General features: G+C 35.7%; 2 protein-coding genes across 3 annotated transcripts in view; both read left to right on the top strand.

Moving 5' to 3' along the window:
- Positions 1-15,257, top strand: part of NetA (Netrin-A) — a 53,624-nt gene extending 38,367 nt beyond the window's left edge. The window contains exons 3-7 of one of the 2 annotated variants that reach the window (XM_068284996.1): positions 10,033-10,182; positions 10,245-10,430; positions 14,383-14,448; positions 14,523-14,850; positions 14,911-15,257. In XM_068284996.1, the coding sequence (XP_068141097.1) occupies positions 10,033-10,182; positions 10,245-10,430; positions 14,383-14,448; positions 14,523-14,850; positions 14,911-15,052 (872 nt within the window). In that variant the 3' untranslated portion in view covers positions 15,053-15,257. Of the gene's footprint in view, positions 1-10,032; positions 10,183-10,244; positions 10,435-14,382; positions 14,449-14,522; positions 14,851-14,910 lie in introns of both variants that reach the window. The other variant, XM_068284997.1, reaches the window with a different exon arrangement.
- A 1,339-nt stretch (positions 15,258-16,596) lies between these two features.
- Positions 16,597-17,025, top strand: LOC137573400 (zinc finger protein kipf-like). Its single transcript, XM_068285336.1, has one exon. It carries the CDS (start codon positions 16,597-16,599, stop codon positions 17,023-17,025), a length of 429 nt encoding a protein of 142 aa, XP_068141437.1.
- The last annotated feature ends 2,011 nt before the right edge of the window (positions 17,026-19,036 follow it).

Here is a 19,036-nt window from a genome sequence, read left to right as displayed (position 1 = left end):
TGAATATCGCAATAAACATTTAAATATTGTCATGTCAACGTTTCAACTAAATATTGAATGTTTGTTGATATTGATATCTCAAGAAAACATTAATTATATAATATTTGTTACTCAACCTTTCAAAGAGGTTCAATCTTTATGTTAAAAAAATAATAGTTTGTTTTGTTTATAATGTCAACAAAAAAAACCTTTTCAAAGCCAAAAGAACAAACTCAAAAGTACAAAAATGATGATGACAAAGTTGTTGAAAGAGTATTAACAAATTCGTTGTTTTTAAATTTGCTTCCGGAATGGTTTTTATACCATACACCCATAGGGTGAAATGGTATATTAAAGTCGCCAAAATGTATGTAACAGGCAGAAGGAAGCTTCTCCGACCCTATAAAGTATATATATTCTTGATCAGGATGAACAGCCGAGTCGATCTAGCCATGTCCGTCTGTCCGTCCGTCCGTCCGTCCGTCCGTCCGTCCGTATGAACACGCAGATCTCGGAGACTATAAGAGCTAGAGCCACCAAATTTGGTATGTATACTCGTGTATTATGCACGCGTACAGAGTTAATTGGAATTTCGGCCACGCCCCCTTACGCCCCCAGGAATCACATAAAACTATTTTTCTTAAAAAGTATAACAGCTAGAGACATCAAATTTATTTTGTATACCCGTTTAGTTAGCGCGCAAAAACTGATTGTTCAAACTTTTTGCCACGCCCCCTTACGCCCCCAGGAATCACATAAAACTGTTTTTCTTAAAAAGTATAACAGCTAGAGACATCAAATTTGGTATGCAGATTAGCTTGATAGACGCGCAGATATTGGCTATTTAAAAATTTTGCCACGCCCACTTCCGCCCCCGCAAATTAAACAAAACTGATTTTCTCAAAAACTAACAAAGCTAAAGTCACCAAATTTAGTATGTACACTGGCTTAGTATGCGCGCAGGGTACATCTATTTTCATATTTTGCCACGCCCACTTCCGCCTCCATATTTAAGAAAAAACCGATTTTCTCCTGTAGATTTTTGACTATCGCATTCAAATTCGGCAGACTAATTATTCTTATCTATTTCTACAAAACTACCGAATTTTATTGAAATCGGACTAGAAACATGCAAAATATGCGTATGAACGTATTTTACAAAGCAGTCCACAAGGCCAGAATTGGCCGTTGGCTAGTGGCGGCGCTAGAGTGCTCGTATGTTCGTAGAGTGAGCGAGATAGCACATACTATGAAACATGTAAAAACAATTTAATAGACATACATTTGGTTTTCGAAATTTGAAATATTTGTTTCGCCTGGTGTATGGTATACCCAAGTCGACGAGTCGACTTACTTGCTTCATTTGTTTTTATTTTTGTAATTTTGGTTTTTTGTTTTTTTTTTTTTAGAGATTTTGATTTTGTTTTTAGCGCCTGAAATGACTGAAGTCATAAAAAAATTTATTCATTTTAATTTTGACATGCTTGCAATTTGTTTTCAACCAGCAACAACAACAACAATAATAACACAAAAAACAAAAAAAAAAACAAGAATAAGACGAAAAAAAAAAAGTATTTTACACTCCCGCTTTACAGTTGTTGGGCATTCATTGTTTTTGTCGTTGTTGTTGCTGTTGTTGTTGTTGTTGTCGCTGCTGCTGGTGTCGTTTTGTCGTTTGTTCGCAAAATGTTTTACGTCATGTTGCCACATTTGGCACAAAATGTTTTCAGACTTTCAATTAGTCAACTCTGGCACTCTCACTCATTTGTGGTAAGTTAGTCCTCGTTTTTCTTCTCCTTATTCTCGGTTTTGACTGCTTAATGCAAACCGATTATGATTTCTAAAAGAAAAATGAAAATGCTTGAGGAAAATTTTTGGTAAAATACATTTATGTATGTACATAACGTGTATGTACATACATACATATGTATTTATCTTGGGTCTCAGCTGTACTAAAGCTATAAGCATATGAGAAAATGTCAAGTGATGAATTAAATGTTGGCACAACAAAAAGGAGTAGGAGTTGGATTAGATGGCCCCAAATGTGGGATGATTTCTTTTCTTCATTCAGTTGCATGTCTATGCATTATAATGAATGTCTTAAAAGTCAGTTTCCGGTTGCATGTTGTCGACTTTGATTCAATTTAAATATTCAAATGGTTTACTTTGAATGAGTAACGAATGGCACGATTTCATGAAATGAACGGACAAATGAGGCACAGACCAAAACTTGCCAAAGACATAATTCATCACTCACTTAGAAGGCATGTGTCTCTCTTTCTCTTGTACATACATATGTATGTTTGTATGTATATGTGCCATCCCCCATCACCCATCATTGGCTGCTCCCTGAGCTGAGATGGACACAAATGTATTTGGACATGGACAGACTGAGAAGCCATTACACACACATTGAGCACACAAATACGCACAGATGTCACCTGGCTCTGTGGACATGTCAAAGTCATTTTGGTGTTTCTCGGCTTTCAGTCAATTTCCTTGTATATATGTATCCACAAATATCATATACATATATACATATGTGTGTATCTTTCTTTATCTGTGTGTGCGTAATGTGTGTTTGCAATGACCGGAAAATTACATATTATTATTTGTCCAATGAAAAGAGAGATTGCTGGCTTATAAAATGAATCATTATCATTATTCATCGTGGTTGTTGTTGCTTTTCCTGTTGTACGACTCTTTTTGATAATTAAAATCTGGCCCCAAAAAGTATGCTCTTCATCTTTCTCGTTCGCTCTTTTGCTGTTTTCTCTCTCTCTCTCTCTCTCTCTCTCTGTCACCGTATGTGTTGGTGTCCTGTATTGACATCATTAAATTGGCTTGCAAACAACATGACCATAAAAAGCAAGAGCAAAAAGAAAAAAAAATAATCATAAACTTAGCCAAGTTAATATGCGACCATGCTGATGCTCTTTCAGTTTGACAGTTGAATCTTTATATTTGGAATAATATTGTTTACGAAATTTCCTAAACGTGTTTACAGTAGAACTGACAGATCGACTGATTTGTTTCCTACTCACTATGTTATTAAAAATTTGCCAGATCGAAGCTTAATTTCGAAACTGTGATTCCGCTCCTTTGTGGATCAATTCAGTCTCAACTTAAAACCAGTATTGGGAATTTAAACTCTCTCCACGCAGATCTGTGTTATCTATCTGTCTATGTGTCTGTTTAAGCAGTCAAGAAAACTAATAAATGATCAAAATGCTTAGTTTGCTATCATTATGATCTTTAAGGATTTCTTATTGAGCTATCCTTGCGGCATTGTTTTCAGTGAATTGTAGATGAATTCCTAAGCAATAGCTGAGGTGTGTGCTTATCTACTAGTCGGATAATTTTCATATTACATTTTGCATTCCTACAACGGCAATAATAATAATAATTGCATGGTGTCAATGGCAAAATGGCATTCATAAATGTATGAGTGAACGTTTCGTTGAAGGAAGGGCCGAGGTCGGAGGGCGTGGCAGGGCCATAGCATGCCCCTGAATACAATTAACATTATCCGTAACTAAATACATGAAATTAAAAGCCATAAAATCACAAAGTCACGTGCGAAATGTTACAGCAGCACAACTGACTACATCCAGATGGGCGAGGGAGGATGAAAGTGAGTGTGTGTGTGTGTGTGTGTGTGTTAGGTGGTGGGTGAAGAGAGCTCAAAATGAGAACGATAGAGGGCGGGGGGTGGCAACATCAGGAATAGCAATTAAAATAATGCCATAAAGTTACCTAGACATTGTGTGACGAGGTTATGGTTAGAAGATTGAAGGTAAAAGTTGCTTTTTCTGCATTTATAACCAACTTTATGTATATGACGGATGGGAGAGTGCCACACTCACTTAAATGTCATTAGATTTTCTTTTCTTTTTTTTTTTTTTGTTGTGGTTGTAATATTATCTCCATTTACTTCTTCTACTGAGTGTAGGGGGCGGAGAACGAAATGAGGCGGCAATTGGGGTTTACTTGAAACAAAATTGAAAATGCCAAAGTTAAATGCATTTATCATTGAGCCAAAAAAGTGGAGAGAGAGAACGAGAGGACACTAAGCCAAAAGGCGATTTCCAAACTAAGCTGGGAAAATCTATTACAACTTACCCACCCACTAACCCTCTAACTCACCCTGAAGTTCTCCTTTCGCGCTATCTCTGGGTCTAACAAAACTAAGCAGCGTGGCAAATTTTATGCTACCAAAGCAATAAAAGTTTATGCCATGAACCAAAAAAAAAAAAAAAGTCCACAAATAAAATAAAAATGGAAAATTGTAAATTGATAGAAAATGCCAGAGATACAACATGAAAAAAATCATAGAACATGTGGAAATACTCTAAAAATGACTATATGATCAACAAATTGATCAATTTGATTACAATAAAGAGTAGATTAAACAATTTCAATCGTAACTCTTGATTAAAATAATATTTGTCTTTATTAGGATAGTATTTAGCCGATTATGAAATAGTAATATCAGTATATTATATTTCAAATTATACTTCCCTTAGATCCTTGCTAGATTCAGTTAGCTTATTTGTAGAGTATAAAAAACCAGTATAGTTTAACCCTACAAAACCCCCTCATAACACACTCATAACGCCCTCCTGGTCATGGCGAGGATTTTTGGCTCTTCCACCGTGTTACGCGGGGGGGCGGTGGACAAATGTAGTAATGGAAAGAGGCCAAAAACCCAATTTGAATTATGACATTTTGCATGCGAGTTGACATTTAAAGCTGTGCAAATTGTTCGAGCGTCAAATTGGCGCTGCCATTTTGGGGGCCACTCATTCCGTCGCTTACCGCTTGGAAAATCATTTTCCGAAACGTTGCACGTTCCAACCAGAAAAAAAAAATAAGCGGAGGAGGTAAAATGTGTAGGCGTTGCCTACTTTTGTGCGCATCGTTTGATTCTCAATAGGCGGCCAACTTTACTTTCATCGTTTTCATCTCCATCTCCATTTTCAATCTTAACGCACAATTTAAAAAGCGCGTAAAAGTTTGTATTTTGTTTTTGTTTTTTTTTTTTTTTTTTTGCTTTTTTGCAATACAATTGCCTGTTGAAGCATTCTACCATTCCATTTCTCACTATACAACTTTTCACTCACCTACGACCTCACCTCACCGCCCTCCTTACACTCAATCGTCGTCACCTGTGCAGTAAAAGTTTTCTTGCAACCAAATTGAGACGAAGACGAAGCCTCATCTTTGCTCATTTGGCAAACGGGGCAAAAGTTGAAGGAGCAAAACTTTGCGCCAGTTGCAACCGCGATAAAGTTTTATTTTCACCACCCCCTTTACTTTCTGCCTCACTACCTTGTAAAGGGCTGTATGGGCTGTATGCCTGTCTGTCTATCTGTATGGTAGTGGCAAAGGCAAAGTATAAAAGATATAGGAGATGGCATGGGATGAGTAGATTCAGCTTGTTGGCATAACTTTTGCCTTAATGTCGTGGAGTCGTCATTGATTTATTAATGGGGCAGCAACAGACAAGACAAAAGGAGAATTCAAAAAAGGAACTTTTTGTCGTTGAATGAAATGTTGAAAAACCACCTAACTAGGTAGCGATTGCAGCCATGTGTGAAGGGCCTTTAAAACAGATTCCGAGTAATCTGGCAACGTTAAGTGATGGGCATCTATCTGCTTGATAATGAAAATTACCTTTCCTTCCAAACATCTCTTTAAATACTATTATGGCAACGCTTGATTTGATTTACTTGATCATTTTTTTCATCGTTTTTCACTTACAAGCTTTAAAATTTGTTCTCCTCTTTAAGGGTTTTAATTTATTTGAGAAAAGTCTCTTAGTTGACTCATTTATACGATACGACTTTTATAATAAATGTCTGTAAAACTGTCATTAAACCTTATTCAGAAATTTGCTATTCACTTTGAATATTCTTATTTTGATTCAGTTGTTACACAAAAATTGAAAAGAATTTAACTTGCTTTTACTTGGTTAAAATCCACTAACATATGTACAAATGTATTATACTCTTCGAGTTCGCTTAATTCTTACCTCATCCATTTATTTTTGGATAGGTTTGAGTATTCATTTATGGCAGCTGCCAAATAAATATTCAAAAGAATCCATCACTCAGCAAACTTTTCATATTAATTTGAAAGAAAGATTTTTTTTTTCTGCCCAATTTTGCCTTGCTGCACATATGTAAGTATATATGTACATATGTATGTACATATGTATGTATTATTTATTTATGTTGCTTAATTAACCGCAATCTCATAGTGTGAGTACTCACACGCACACAATCGTATATTCATTTCTGAGGCATTCACTTACGCAAAACCAAACACAGAAAGGCATCAGGCACAGGGCAAAGTGTAAACAATCATAAAGCAAATCAAGCGCAATTTGTTATTGTTTATTTCAACTTTGCGCAAACGAATATACAGTCCCCCGCACAGTTCGCGTCACTTGCCCCTGCCACGACCCAACCCGCGCGTCCCTAACTCTCTGCCAATCACCTTTACATAAATTTAGTACACGTTGAGCAAAATCTTGTTGGCCCCTTCTATCAATTGCCATAAAATATTAGACCGAAACAGAATTTTCTTTCAGTCCCAACAGCTGGACAGGCTGAAAAGGAAAGCGTTGGAAGTGGATAAGTGTAAGGGTAAAAGGAATGGGGGGAGTATTTTTCCCCTTCTTTTTTTTTTTGTTATTCCCCTCTGTTTGTTATTATTAGCAAAAACAAAGGGAAAAAAAGAGAAATGTAAGCAGCAGCAGCAGCAAGAAAAAGATTCATGCAATTTTCAAAAGAAAACCAAACAAAAAGATTTAGAGTTATGAAGAAAAATTTCCAGATCCTTGGCGCAATCGAATGATTTGCAGTGAAAGATTACACACACACACACACACACATAGTACACCTGACTATAGGGCAAAGAGCTAAAACATTAAACAGACCACTTTGGAAGCCAAAACTTTGTCCAGACCAAGGAGAAGTGCAATACAAATTCAAGCCAAGCCAACCACAAATGATCGTCCACAGATGTTGCGGCTGATGTATGAATGATGATTCATTCATTCAATCATTGATTCGTGTTGGACTTGGTTAACAACTGTTTTTGTGGCTTTATCTCTTGGACAAATCAAAGGCAAAAATGTAGGTCGTCCTTTATGACTCAAAAGCATGCAGTCGCCTCATTGTTCCCTTATCCGAATAAAGCAACTTAGAAATTTAAAATTTATTCATTTAAGTATCGAATGTTGAATACGCTTTAAAAATTCGTATTTCAATGAATATATTTTGATAACCAATACTTAAGAATCGACAGTCGAGAAGCTTTAGTTTATTTAACCGATTTAATATGTTCATTCGCTTTGCGGGGATCAAGAATCCATATACAAAAAGGCATATACCCTGTTGCTTGGCCAAGATAAAAACGGGGAAAAAGGTGAGAGTGAAATCCCGCAGAAAAAAAAAAACGAAGCAACAATAACTGACCGAAAATGAAGCCACTCGAAATGTGTTGCATGCATTTTGCATTCATCATGTGGCTCCTCTGTTATCTTCATCCCTATCTCTTTCCCCGCCTCGCTCTCCCTATCACCGTCTCTCTCTCTCTTTTCACTCTCCCTATCACTCTCTGTGTCTCTATGGTTTGGCTCGTTATAATGAAAATTCATAATCTTTTGCTTGGTCAGGACGGAAAAAAAAAAGCACAGCAGCAGGCAACATATGGAATGCGCCAGGGATATGCATGGAGGATTTCTGAATGGTGGATATGGACGGGTTTATACCAATGGACTGATAAAGAGATACAGCGAAATGGAAATGGTTTGATGGGTGGCATTGGTAGGAGTTCTTTACGTAATGAACTTGTTGTTCATTTCAGTTGGTCGTATTTATAGTGTTCACCCTGTAAAACGATATATTAATGGGTATATTCTTGAATATCAATAACCCAAACTAAGTCAATGTCAACTCAACACCCTTTTCCTTTTATAGGGTGCTCAAAAGTGTTAACTGAATGATGGGTATATGCAAAGTCGATGCTGAATGTGATTGAAGTTGCTCTTTTTGGTTTTCCGTTCTTGGTTATTTTAACAATATCCGAATATACGCATATTGGTAAATGTCCATTATAGCACGACTCGCTTAACAGTGGCACCAAATATAGAAAAATTATCTACCAAATGGCTTACAGTGTGAAGAAAGGAGAAAAATTTAAGAATTCAGAGGAAGACCGAGGACAAACTTTTACTCAGTTCATCTGAAAACTTATTTCATAATAATAGTCTAAGAAAACAAAAGAGCAACATTTAGTTTGATTATTTCAGAGGGGCATTTCTATAACTTTTGCATCACTGTGCCATATCCTGTGTCTTTGCCCTTCTTGTTCATGTGCAATCAAGGGGAGACAGGAATGATATAAAAGTGTGTGTGTTTGGTGGGGGGTGGGGCTATGATGCCCCGGGCTGGTAACAATGGACACACTGTGAAGCTGTTGCTGCTGTAGCCAGTTATTATTGTCTGTTGCTGTTGTCATTGTCATTTCTGTTGCTGCTGCTGTTGTTGCTGGAATTGTTGTTGTTATCTTCCGGACGTGTCGCTGTGTGCATATAAATCGCATTTAATTTATTGTAAATCGGATTAAATTACCAAATGTTGCACGCACTCGGTGCATAGAGTACGAGATAAATACAGAGACAGCAACAGTGAGGCAGTGTCAATGAGTTGGAGAGAGAATGAGATAGTAATACTAGTTAACATATTCCACTAATTTCATACCTACCGCCCGCCTCTACCAAAAACTCTACCTTAACTTCACCTCAACTACACGTGTGCCTGCCCCTCCATTCGCCATTAACTGACAACAGATATCTTTAAATATGCAACAGCTTTTGGCCAAGAATCAACAACATAAAGCCCCATTAAATGTGGCCCAAAAGCGGCTTATTAACTAGACAAGTCAACAACATGAAAGCCTGAGAGGGGCTAATTTTAAAACTACTTCATAATAGATAATGCTAAATAACACATGACATACAAATCGTATACAAAGTCTCTGCAGAAAAGAAACTTTTGCAATGACCAAAACATTGCCACACAACCAAGAGAAAAGAAAATATGTAGATGAAAATACTTTCAAAAAAATAAGGCGAAAAAATATTATGCATAAACTTTTCAAGTACCAAAATGCTAATCCCCCATCAGCTGTACTTGATCATTTTAAAACTATATAGAGTCAAAACTTTTCCTAAAAACATTTCCCAGCTTAAATTTAAAGTCTTGTCCTCTTGCATTACTCCAACATATCGCTTTGAATGAATGTTTCCCTTAGATAAGTATTTCTGACTGACCTGGCCTTAATTTTGCAATGTCTATGAATAAGATTAATGAATATTCTAACTAAAATAGTTGACCGCGTTCAAAGAACGAAATGATACAAAGTTAGCAGGTCTCGTCAAAAAAAATTCTTAAAATTGTTGCATAGTTTAACAAACGAAAACTGTTCAAATTGTGTGGCAAGCCTGGTCATTAAGCTAAATGACCATTCCTGACCCTTTCATCACTCAGTGGTAATTATTTTGCCATTGGCCAATTGGCACTTTTAATTGCAATTAACTGATAGACAGAACCGTTGAAAGGGCATAATTCCCTGTGTACTTTTGCCATTCCTTCTTTTTCTATCCATTTTTTACATACATACAAACTGTTTCTCTTAATGCACATTTCCCCGGCTCATAAAGGAATCCCATTGAAAAGAAAAAAAAAGAAAACTTAAAACGACTTTGAGTAAAACTCAAGTGGACCAAAATTGGCAAATTGTTTTCGTTTCGTTGAAGGAAAAGAGATTGAACGTGGGGGATGATGCTATGGCTTTTGAAGTGTCCATATGTACGAGAATATGACGGGGAGGGGGGTTAGCGGGACTTACCAATTAAGCTCTCAACACGCTGAGCAACATCTGTATTACTATTATAAATTCAGAATTCTTTTTTTCCCCATTGATTTACCATTTCGATATTGCTAAATTTCTTTGTATTCTGATTTTTGTTTCTGCTTTCAGCCTGCGCATGCCATCCGATTGGTTCATCTGGCAAGATCTGCAATAGCACCAGCGGTCAATGTCCCTGCAAGGACGGTGTCACCGGTTTAACCTGCAATCGCTGTGCCCTCGGCTACCAACAGAGTCGTTCACACATTGCACCCTGTATCAGTAAGTGATCCAATGAGCTTTGACCTTTAAACGGATTTGAAATATTTATCATGTATTCATAGAGCAATCACCGCGTATAACCAATATGCTGGACACACAGAACACAGAACCGGAGACACCCGATTATGAATCATCACCAGCAGAAAGAGGAGGAGGGGGAGTTGATGGTAGAATGGCGGCATCAGCATCTTCTTCCTCAATGACCGCCGCCGCTCAATCTCAATATTATCGCAGCGAGGGCGGCAGGGGTAAGTAAGTGATCTCAACTCATTCTCCATTATTGTGCGTGTGTGTCTCTGTGTGTATATGTGCATCATCGTTTCAACTACAGTTCTTGCCGCCCACTAATTCTGCCGCCCTTTTTTTACTAACTAGAAGAGAAGATTATTTGTACACTTAAGAGACGCAATTGAAAGAAAAGATAGTCAACTCCAGAACCGTCGTTTTAGGTTACTCAATGTCCTAGGAAAGACAAATTTCGACTATGAAATGAAGAAAATTTACGAAAGTTTTAACATCTTTTACTCTTTGAAAATGAAAGCCCACCACTAAATGAAAATGCTTATAAAATTAAAATATTACTTGATTTTCTTTCAATAACCTTATTTATCGAAAGGAAACATGAAAATTCGTTAACAACTTAAAATAGTTTCCAATTTCATAGTGATAAATTTTGTTTACATTAAAGAAATGGTTTAAAAATTAAATGCAATAAAAATGAATTGGATTAGTAGTAACAAAACCTGGAAAATATTGAGATCGAATGAATAAATTAAATATCTAAAAATATTCAAATCGGATAGATCGAAACCCTATACTCAAGATCTGTTTACAAGTTGTTCATGTTTGAAATACAATTTTAGTTAGCGTGTGTTTACCATTACTTTGCCTCTCCTCCCTTCCTGCTTCACCATTCTACTGTCTCTCCTTACTCACCGCTTATAACACTTCAAGTTGAACGCGGCGCTTTCTAACGCTTTTATGTGTGTTGGTTTCTTGTAATCCTTTCAAATGGGTGAGAAAACACAAATCCGCTAAAGTGCAGTCGGTTGTCGGTTCTCCAAAAGCAGCGGCAACAACAGCAACAACAAAAGTACTGGCCACTGTACTGGGAGGGGGCGTGGCTGCAGAAACAGCACTCAACAGACACAAGACAGAATGTTTGCCAGCAACTTTTAGTTACAGTTTTTGGGCCCAGTGATGGCGAGCCAAAAAGAGAATGCAACAAGCAAACAAAATGCGCCACGCAGCATAAATCATAGTAAGCCCAGTTGAAACCATGGCATCTCCTTCCCTTATTCCCTCCCCCATTCCGCATCCTTTGTTTTCACCAAAACATTTCTTCCATTGCTTCAGGACAACTCTCTTCAAGGTGGCGCGTGCTCAAGTAAAAGCAAAAGCAAACTTTTCTCTAAAGTAGCACAGACACACACAAAAAAGTGATATAAAATAAGGAACGAGAAAATGAAAATGATGAGTTGGGGAGAACAAGATGAAGATGGAGTGAGAATTTGCTACGCAAATGTATTAAAAAGTTTCTCTTTTATTTAATTTCCCATGAATAAGCAAGGAGAAGTATCTGTTAGATACTTTTTAGTGCTACTCTACACTTTCCACCCTGGCCAAAGCTAATTGCTGTCCAACTATTTGCCCATGGCATTAGCTAACAAAAAAAAAAAACCAAAAAGTGGTTTACTTGGTATAACAGAAAGAGATCTCGGGTAATGGGTAAACTGAAGACAACGACAAATTGGCTAAGTGAAAGAAGCGACAATATACTCCAAACAGAAGTGCCAGTTTACTAATACTCACTATTGTCTAGACAAAATATGATATACACATAATAGACTATGTAGTGAAAGCCAAAAACTATTAAAAGTTTTAAATAAATTTTGATTTTAAATCAAATATGTCAACATACATATATGTAAAATGTGTATATTTTAACATTTAATTTCCATTTATGCCTGTTTACATTACATTTGGCAAAAATTAAAGCATACTTATGGGCGCAATGTACAAAAAATTTAGTTTATTTCTCGTCAATTTGCCTTCATTCAAAACCACAACAACAAGCATCATTGTAAGTGAAAAATCTTAAAACTATATGCAAATTTGTCTAACTCGATTAAGCAACTTCCATTTTTGGCTACAAACTAACTGAGACCGAACTTGATGTATGCGAATGTCAACTATCCGAAGCCGCCTATCCGTAACGTAACTATGCCATTTAACTTGGCCAACATCATCATCATGGCATCACATCATACCGTCATTCGAAATGCAAATCAATTCAAGCCAAAGGCAGCCAGTTAAATTTATTTGTCAACGGCAAAGAAAAGCGCAAAAGTTTGCCATAACCAGAGAGAGAGAGAGAGAGAGAAAAAAAACTAACTAAACTGAGAGACTTGAGAACTGAAAACTGAGAGTTAGCAAAATGGAAAAGAAGAGATGGAGAAATAGCGACAAAAAGAGAGCGAGAAGGGGTAAGCGGAAAAAGTTAGTCCTTGCCACATTCATTGGCCCGGCCCATTGGTCTGACTCCGCCTATCGCCATATAACCGTGCTTCAACATGAATGTTAATTATGAATTTATAATTTGATAATCTTATTAAATTAATTTAAAATTCTGTTCGAGTTTTGAGTTAATTTAAAGTTGTGTTTCTGTGTATGTGTGTGTGCTTCTGTGTGTGTGTGTGTGTGTACAATGCTAATGGAAGTGATTTAACTTTTCTCAACTGATTTGCGTGAAGGGGCAAATCTGTCGTTTGTTGCTGTTTCGTTTTGAACACACGATTCAACAAGTCTATGTACCATGTGGCATGTGCTTTGACATTGCCATCGATCGTGAGCAAAATCGGCACAACAAAACAACAAAACAAAAAAACAAACAAATAAATAAACAACATAAAAATCGATTTGCTGCCTTTCATACCCATCACTTTGGGGTATAATAAGCATAAGCTCCTCTTTATTACAATGAATTTTACGCATTGAAATAATTTGTATGTTTCATTTTATATTTGATTTTGTTTTATATTTTATGTCTCACATTAGTCTTCTTCATTTCGCTAGCCTTTGATATATTTTTTATTTCCTTTGATAAGAATTTACTAAAGTTTCTCTTTTTCTGGGTAACGGGGCGTATGAAATTTGGTGCAAAACCTTTTTGCTTCATGGCCATATGCTGTAGTGATTGCTACTAAAACTAGTTGTTAAATACTAAATACTAAAGTAATCATTAAAAAAATTTAGCTACTCCTTCAATTTAGCTATTCCCGAAGGAGATCAAAACATCTTGGCAGATAATCCATAAAGGATGAAGTCTTTTGTCTTTTCTTTATCGACCTCATATTCATAAGCCTAAGCCAAATGCTAATCAAGGAGTTCCCAGGACTCAACTATGAAATACTTTAGGTATTTTAGTTACATGATAACTTTTTATGGCAAATGTATTGAACAATTGCTCTAAAACAATCAATCTCCACGGAAATCTATTATCTTTCCTTCACCCAGTTAAAGTCGTATACATTATAAAAAGAAAAATTGATTGTGAGATTTAATGCTGGAAAAAATGCATTCACAGGGTATAATAAAAGTCGTCTCTTTGGCCAACTTGTTGCACTACATTTGCCGCCTGCATTGGCTAAATTTAGTTGGCATGCAGATACAGATAGCCAATTGGGGTGGAGTGGAGTGGAGTAATGAAATGAAGGCTAATGTGAAACTGATCGAGCTATGTGCAGATATGTATGGTATTATAGTATGTATGCTGCTGTTTTAGCTGAGTTTGTTGTTGTTGTTGTTGTTGTTGCTGGGTCTCTGTTTCTGCTAATTGGCATTGGCCATAAAGACATAAATTTTGCAATTAAAATGTTAAAACACCAAAGTGGAATGAACTAAACGAAGGACACAAGGGCATATTCAAAGAATGGTTGGTTTTAGTCAGCAAAAGGGCCAGGAAAGGGGCTGGCAGGAAAGTAAATACATATGTATGTATGTTTGTATGTATGTGAGTTTATATGGATGTATACGAATTTTTGCTTTTGCCTATGTCAGCTTCACATTTCCATCTATTTTCAAATTTATTGGGCTCTCATTTACGCATTGGCAAAGTAAATGGGCCCTTATTACAATTTAATTAAATTTTAATTGGAATATTCGATTTTTCCATTATTTTTGTTTTTGTTTTTTAAATAGATTGCGGCAGATGCAAAATAAGCACCAAAAGGTTAAATCTCAACAAGTTTTGCAGAAGAGATTACGGTAAGATATAGTAAATCTACAAATTTATCAGCTTAATTGAGTAATCGATTATATATTGCGGTTTTTATTCTCAGCAATAATGGCCAAAGTGATTGGTATCGATACGAGCAGCGAGGCAGCAGCGGCAGCAAGTCGCGCAATGGATACCGACGCGGATTACGAAATGGATCAGCAGGTGGATCAAACGGGGTCGGAGGTCAGCAGCAACAACAACAGCGACAACAACGAAATGGTTCGCTACGATCTTCAAATTCAGGCCATATTCAAACGTACCAAAATCGCGACGAAAGGGAACGCCGCCGTCTATGGAATGCCGAATACAATGCTAAGACGAGGTCCTATGACCTGGATCATACCATTTAAGAGTCTCGAGTGTCGTTGTCCCAGAATCAAAGTGAACAGGTGAGTTTAAAGAGTGTGATTGTCTGAGCTTAACAACTAATTATCCTTTACTTATTTCAGATCTTATTTGATTTTGGGACGTGATAACGAGGCCCAGCCAGGTTATTTGGGTCTAGGACCACATTCGATTGTTATCGAATGGAAAGATGATTGGTATCGGCGCATGAAACGTTTTCAGAGACGAGCACGTTCGTGCGCGTAACTTTTCCTTACTTTCTTCCCAACTTTACTTATAACTCTATCTCTTTCCTTGTAATCTCAATCTTCTTACCCCTATTTATATTATAAGGACCAGAAATCAAATCAAATTCATGTTTTTTTTTTTTCTATCTCTCTTCTCTCTTGTGGTAATCTTAAGAGCTACCTTAGCGGTATTTAATTTATTAAAAATAACTTTAATTGTTAACAACAAGCATCTATCTATACGTAAGAATTTCAATCTATCTCTATATATATACCTATATATATATATATATATATATATATATGATTTGTATTATTTTATCCAATAAGAACCCTCTCCTAAACAAAAAAAAAATCGAAATATTTGCCACTTACACAGTCTCAGCAATAGAAAGAAAAAAAAACAGAAAGAAGCCCAAAAAAAAAAAAAAACCAATCAATAATTGTAAGCAAAACCAACAACTGAACAAATAAATCAATAAAAAAAATAGATATTGTACAGTAAAAGAAAAACAAACCAGTTTCAAACGAACCTTTATTTTAAATTTAATTTCGAAAATTGCAAACAGTTGCGCAACTACTTGAAACATAGATGGAGCCAAAAAAAATATCGATAACAGCGCAGACCTTGAATTAATCGATGACAAATGCAAATTGTTGAACGATATTATGTTCATAATGACAAAATTCCATAAACATTTGGCAATTAATTAAATAAGCTACTTCGATTTAAAGCAGTTTTAAAATTTAGTATCAAGAGGGGACAAAAACGCAAGTACAAAAACCAGCCGTCTCGTTGCCATTTCGTTTAAAGTTTATTTGTGATAAATAAAAGAAAATGAACATTTTTATTTAACTATAAAGTATAAACTATCGATAGCAGTCACGATATGTCTGTGGACCATCGCTATTGGTGGTGAGTTTTACAGCTGTTTTTTGTTACTTGTCGTGTGAGTTTATACATACGATAAGACAAATTGATAAGAAACCAAAACATAAACAATTTTAATTCAAAATCGGGCTAACTAAATTCAACTTATAATTTAAAAATTAACTACTTAAATCATCCAAAAATTCTAGAAAACGGTAATCTTAATATACATAGTTTTAATTGCTTTCGAAATGTCAACAAAAAATAAACAAAATATTTTAGTTTGACTGAAAATTTACTTTAAATAATTTTTCGATTAAATCAGAGTCAATTTAATTAATTTAAAATCTCCATCTCCGAGGATTTCCAAAGTATTCTGAGGTTTAACAGTATTTATGGACTGTTTAGATTTTAAATCTATATTTTATTTGACAAAACATAACTTCTTTTATTAAGGATTTAATCCTTTGAAAAATGAACGACATTTAAGATATTCAATTTCATATTAAAATCCACAATCTAACTTAAATATTTTGAAATGATTCAACAGATTCATAAGTGTTAAATGTAAAATCTTAATAAGGAAATATGAAATATATATTAAATTTTCATCTACTTGATTTTAGAGTCATTTTGAAATCATAAAAGTATTTCCTTAATCTTGTTGCTTCAAGTGATTCCAAGTCAAGGACATGTCAATGTTGGAAATGTGCCGCCTCTGCATGGACAGGAATATGAAATTAATGGACATTTTTAATGATCCCAATGAGGAGCACAAGGATCAGAAACAGGAACCAAGTCTAGTTGAAATGCTCAACGAGTGCACCAATTGCCATGTCCAGAGAGATGCACTACCTCAGCGAATATGCTGTGCCTGTATTTTGGCTCTCCAGAATGCATTTCACTTTAAGCAAAAGTGTGAGCAAAGCTATCGTCAACTTCTTCAGTTACTCAAGAGCAAGGAGAACGAGCAACTTCAGCAAGACAATATCGATGATGATGATGATGATCACCAGGAGGAGCTAATCAACTATGACCAGGAATCGCAACTAGAATTAGAAAATGATTGTCTAGCAGAGGGGGAGAGGAGAATAAGATTTCACCAAAGGGTAAAAACATAACAATTTGGACCCCAAGTGAAAGATAATTTTATTTATTTTTTATAGCCACAAGCAAATCGCATATCTGCAAGGAGTGTACCATCAGTCATGAATCTCGTGCCGAACTGAATGCCCATATAAAGCAGCTAGGCCATAATAAAGCAATGCTTTGCCCGGAATGCGGTTTACGCTGTAAGAATAGTCACACTTTGGCCATCCATCTGCGGCGGCATAATGGCGAAAAGCCATACAAATGTAAATTCTGCAGCAAGGGATTTCCACGACTTGACGATGTTCGAGTGCATGAGAAGTTAGTAGGCAGTAAATTGATTCAACCTATCATGTTTCTTTATTATTACTTATTTCTTCATTAGATATCATACCGGCGAAAAATCACATTTCTGTACAATATGCGATAAGGGTTTTCTGCGTAAATACAATTTAACCATACATATGCGTGTTCATACGGGCGAAAGACCACATAAATGTCCACATTGCCCGCAGGCGTTTGCTCAGGCGAATGATTTGAAATCGCATATACGTCGACATACCGGCGAACGTTATCGTTGTGAATGCTGTCCGGCAACATTTTTGCAGCACTATAAGTTGCGTTTGCATAAAATGGCTAAGCATGGCATAGAGGAGAAGGCTTTAATACAACGAGTAACCAAATTTCGTTCAATGGAAGAGCAACAACAGCAAATTAAACGCAATCAAGAGATGGAACAATCGCTGTGACTATTTTTAGGTATGAAAGTACAAAAAAAAAACTAAAGTGAAATTCATTAAAACTAAAATACTTTGTTAATAGGAACTACAACAGCCTAAAGGATACGTCAGGAACTAACGATTACAAGAAAGGATATAAATTTGAAACCAAAGAGGATCATTTAATATGCAAACAAAACTCAATATATTGGTTAATGAAGGAATGAAGGAAACATTAGCAATGCAATTGTCAAAAAGAATTTCAAATTCAAACTAAAGCAGATTATTCAATACGTTTTTTAACTGAAGAAAATTGGTCAATATATTGGTTTGCTCATCTGTCAATGTTTTAATAAATGTATTGGTCAATATATTGAAGTAACTTTGATTACTGAATTAACAACATTATTGGTTGATGTATTGCTTGCGATTCGAATGAATAGGATAGTAAGTTTAATTTAAACCTAGAGTCTGTTAACAACACTGATTAAGGAACAGCTATGTCACGATTTTAGGTAATTTCACCCCTTACTTTAGTAAGTCTAGACATTTGTAGATAGATCTTGTTTGACTCTTCAGATAGAGCTTGTTTTAGAGCTACAAAATGAAAATGAATGAATACCAATTTGAGATTACTTATTTCAGATGCATGGCAAGTTTCTAATTAATATAAATCACGGGTTATTTTCTACTCACGTGGAGGTCGGATAATGAGATAATCATGCGATGAGCAATTCTGCAGCAATTAATCAAATAACGTGATTTTTGAGTTATCACAAAGAATTTCAAGTAAAATTGAGCTACGTGCGATTTGCGGCATGAGATTTCTATTGAAATTTTGTAATTTATTTTTGTAATTTAAAAATGAATAACTATATATGTATGTATGTATATATGTATGTATCTAGATGTGAGCCAGTTTAGTGCGGTTAACTAATCGATTTGTGTTGACTTTTGGGTTACGCATTTTCATTTAACTTGTATTGCGGCAAAAGGAAATAAATAAATATTTTTGTATGTATGTACATATAATCGGTTTTAACTGGTTAACGAACAAAATCTCAGATTACAGTGTTTTAACTGGGCTACGTCAATGGCTAGCAAAACTTAGTCTAGTCAGCTAATTATAGTTAGTTGTTGCAGTTGTTGTTTTTCTTTTTCTTTTATATGTGAAATGAAGCAAAACACACAAAACAAACGAGAACAAGCAACATGACATTAGAAAAGAAATGCCATGTAGTCAGCGAATTTGTTTCTATTTTCTTTTTTTTTTTCTTATTTACTTGGTGCCGGCTCGGATTTGAGGTTTTTGTTTAGTCTTGGT

This window comes from Drosophila tropicalis, unplaced genomic scaffold (genome assembly GCF_018151085.1).
Source record: "Drosophila tropicalis isolate 14030-0801.00 unplaced genomic scaffold, ASM1815108v1 contig_4, whole genome shotgun sequence".
Classification (NCBI taxonomy): domain Eukaryota; kingdom Metazoa; phylum Arthropoda; class Insecta; order Diptera; family Drosophilidae; genus Drosophila; species Drosophila tropicalis.
This window is presented reverse-complemented; position numbering and strand designations above follow the sequence as displayed.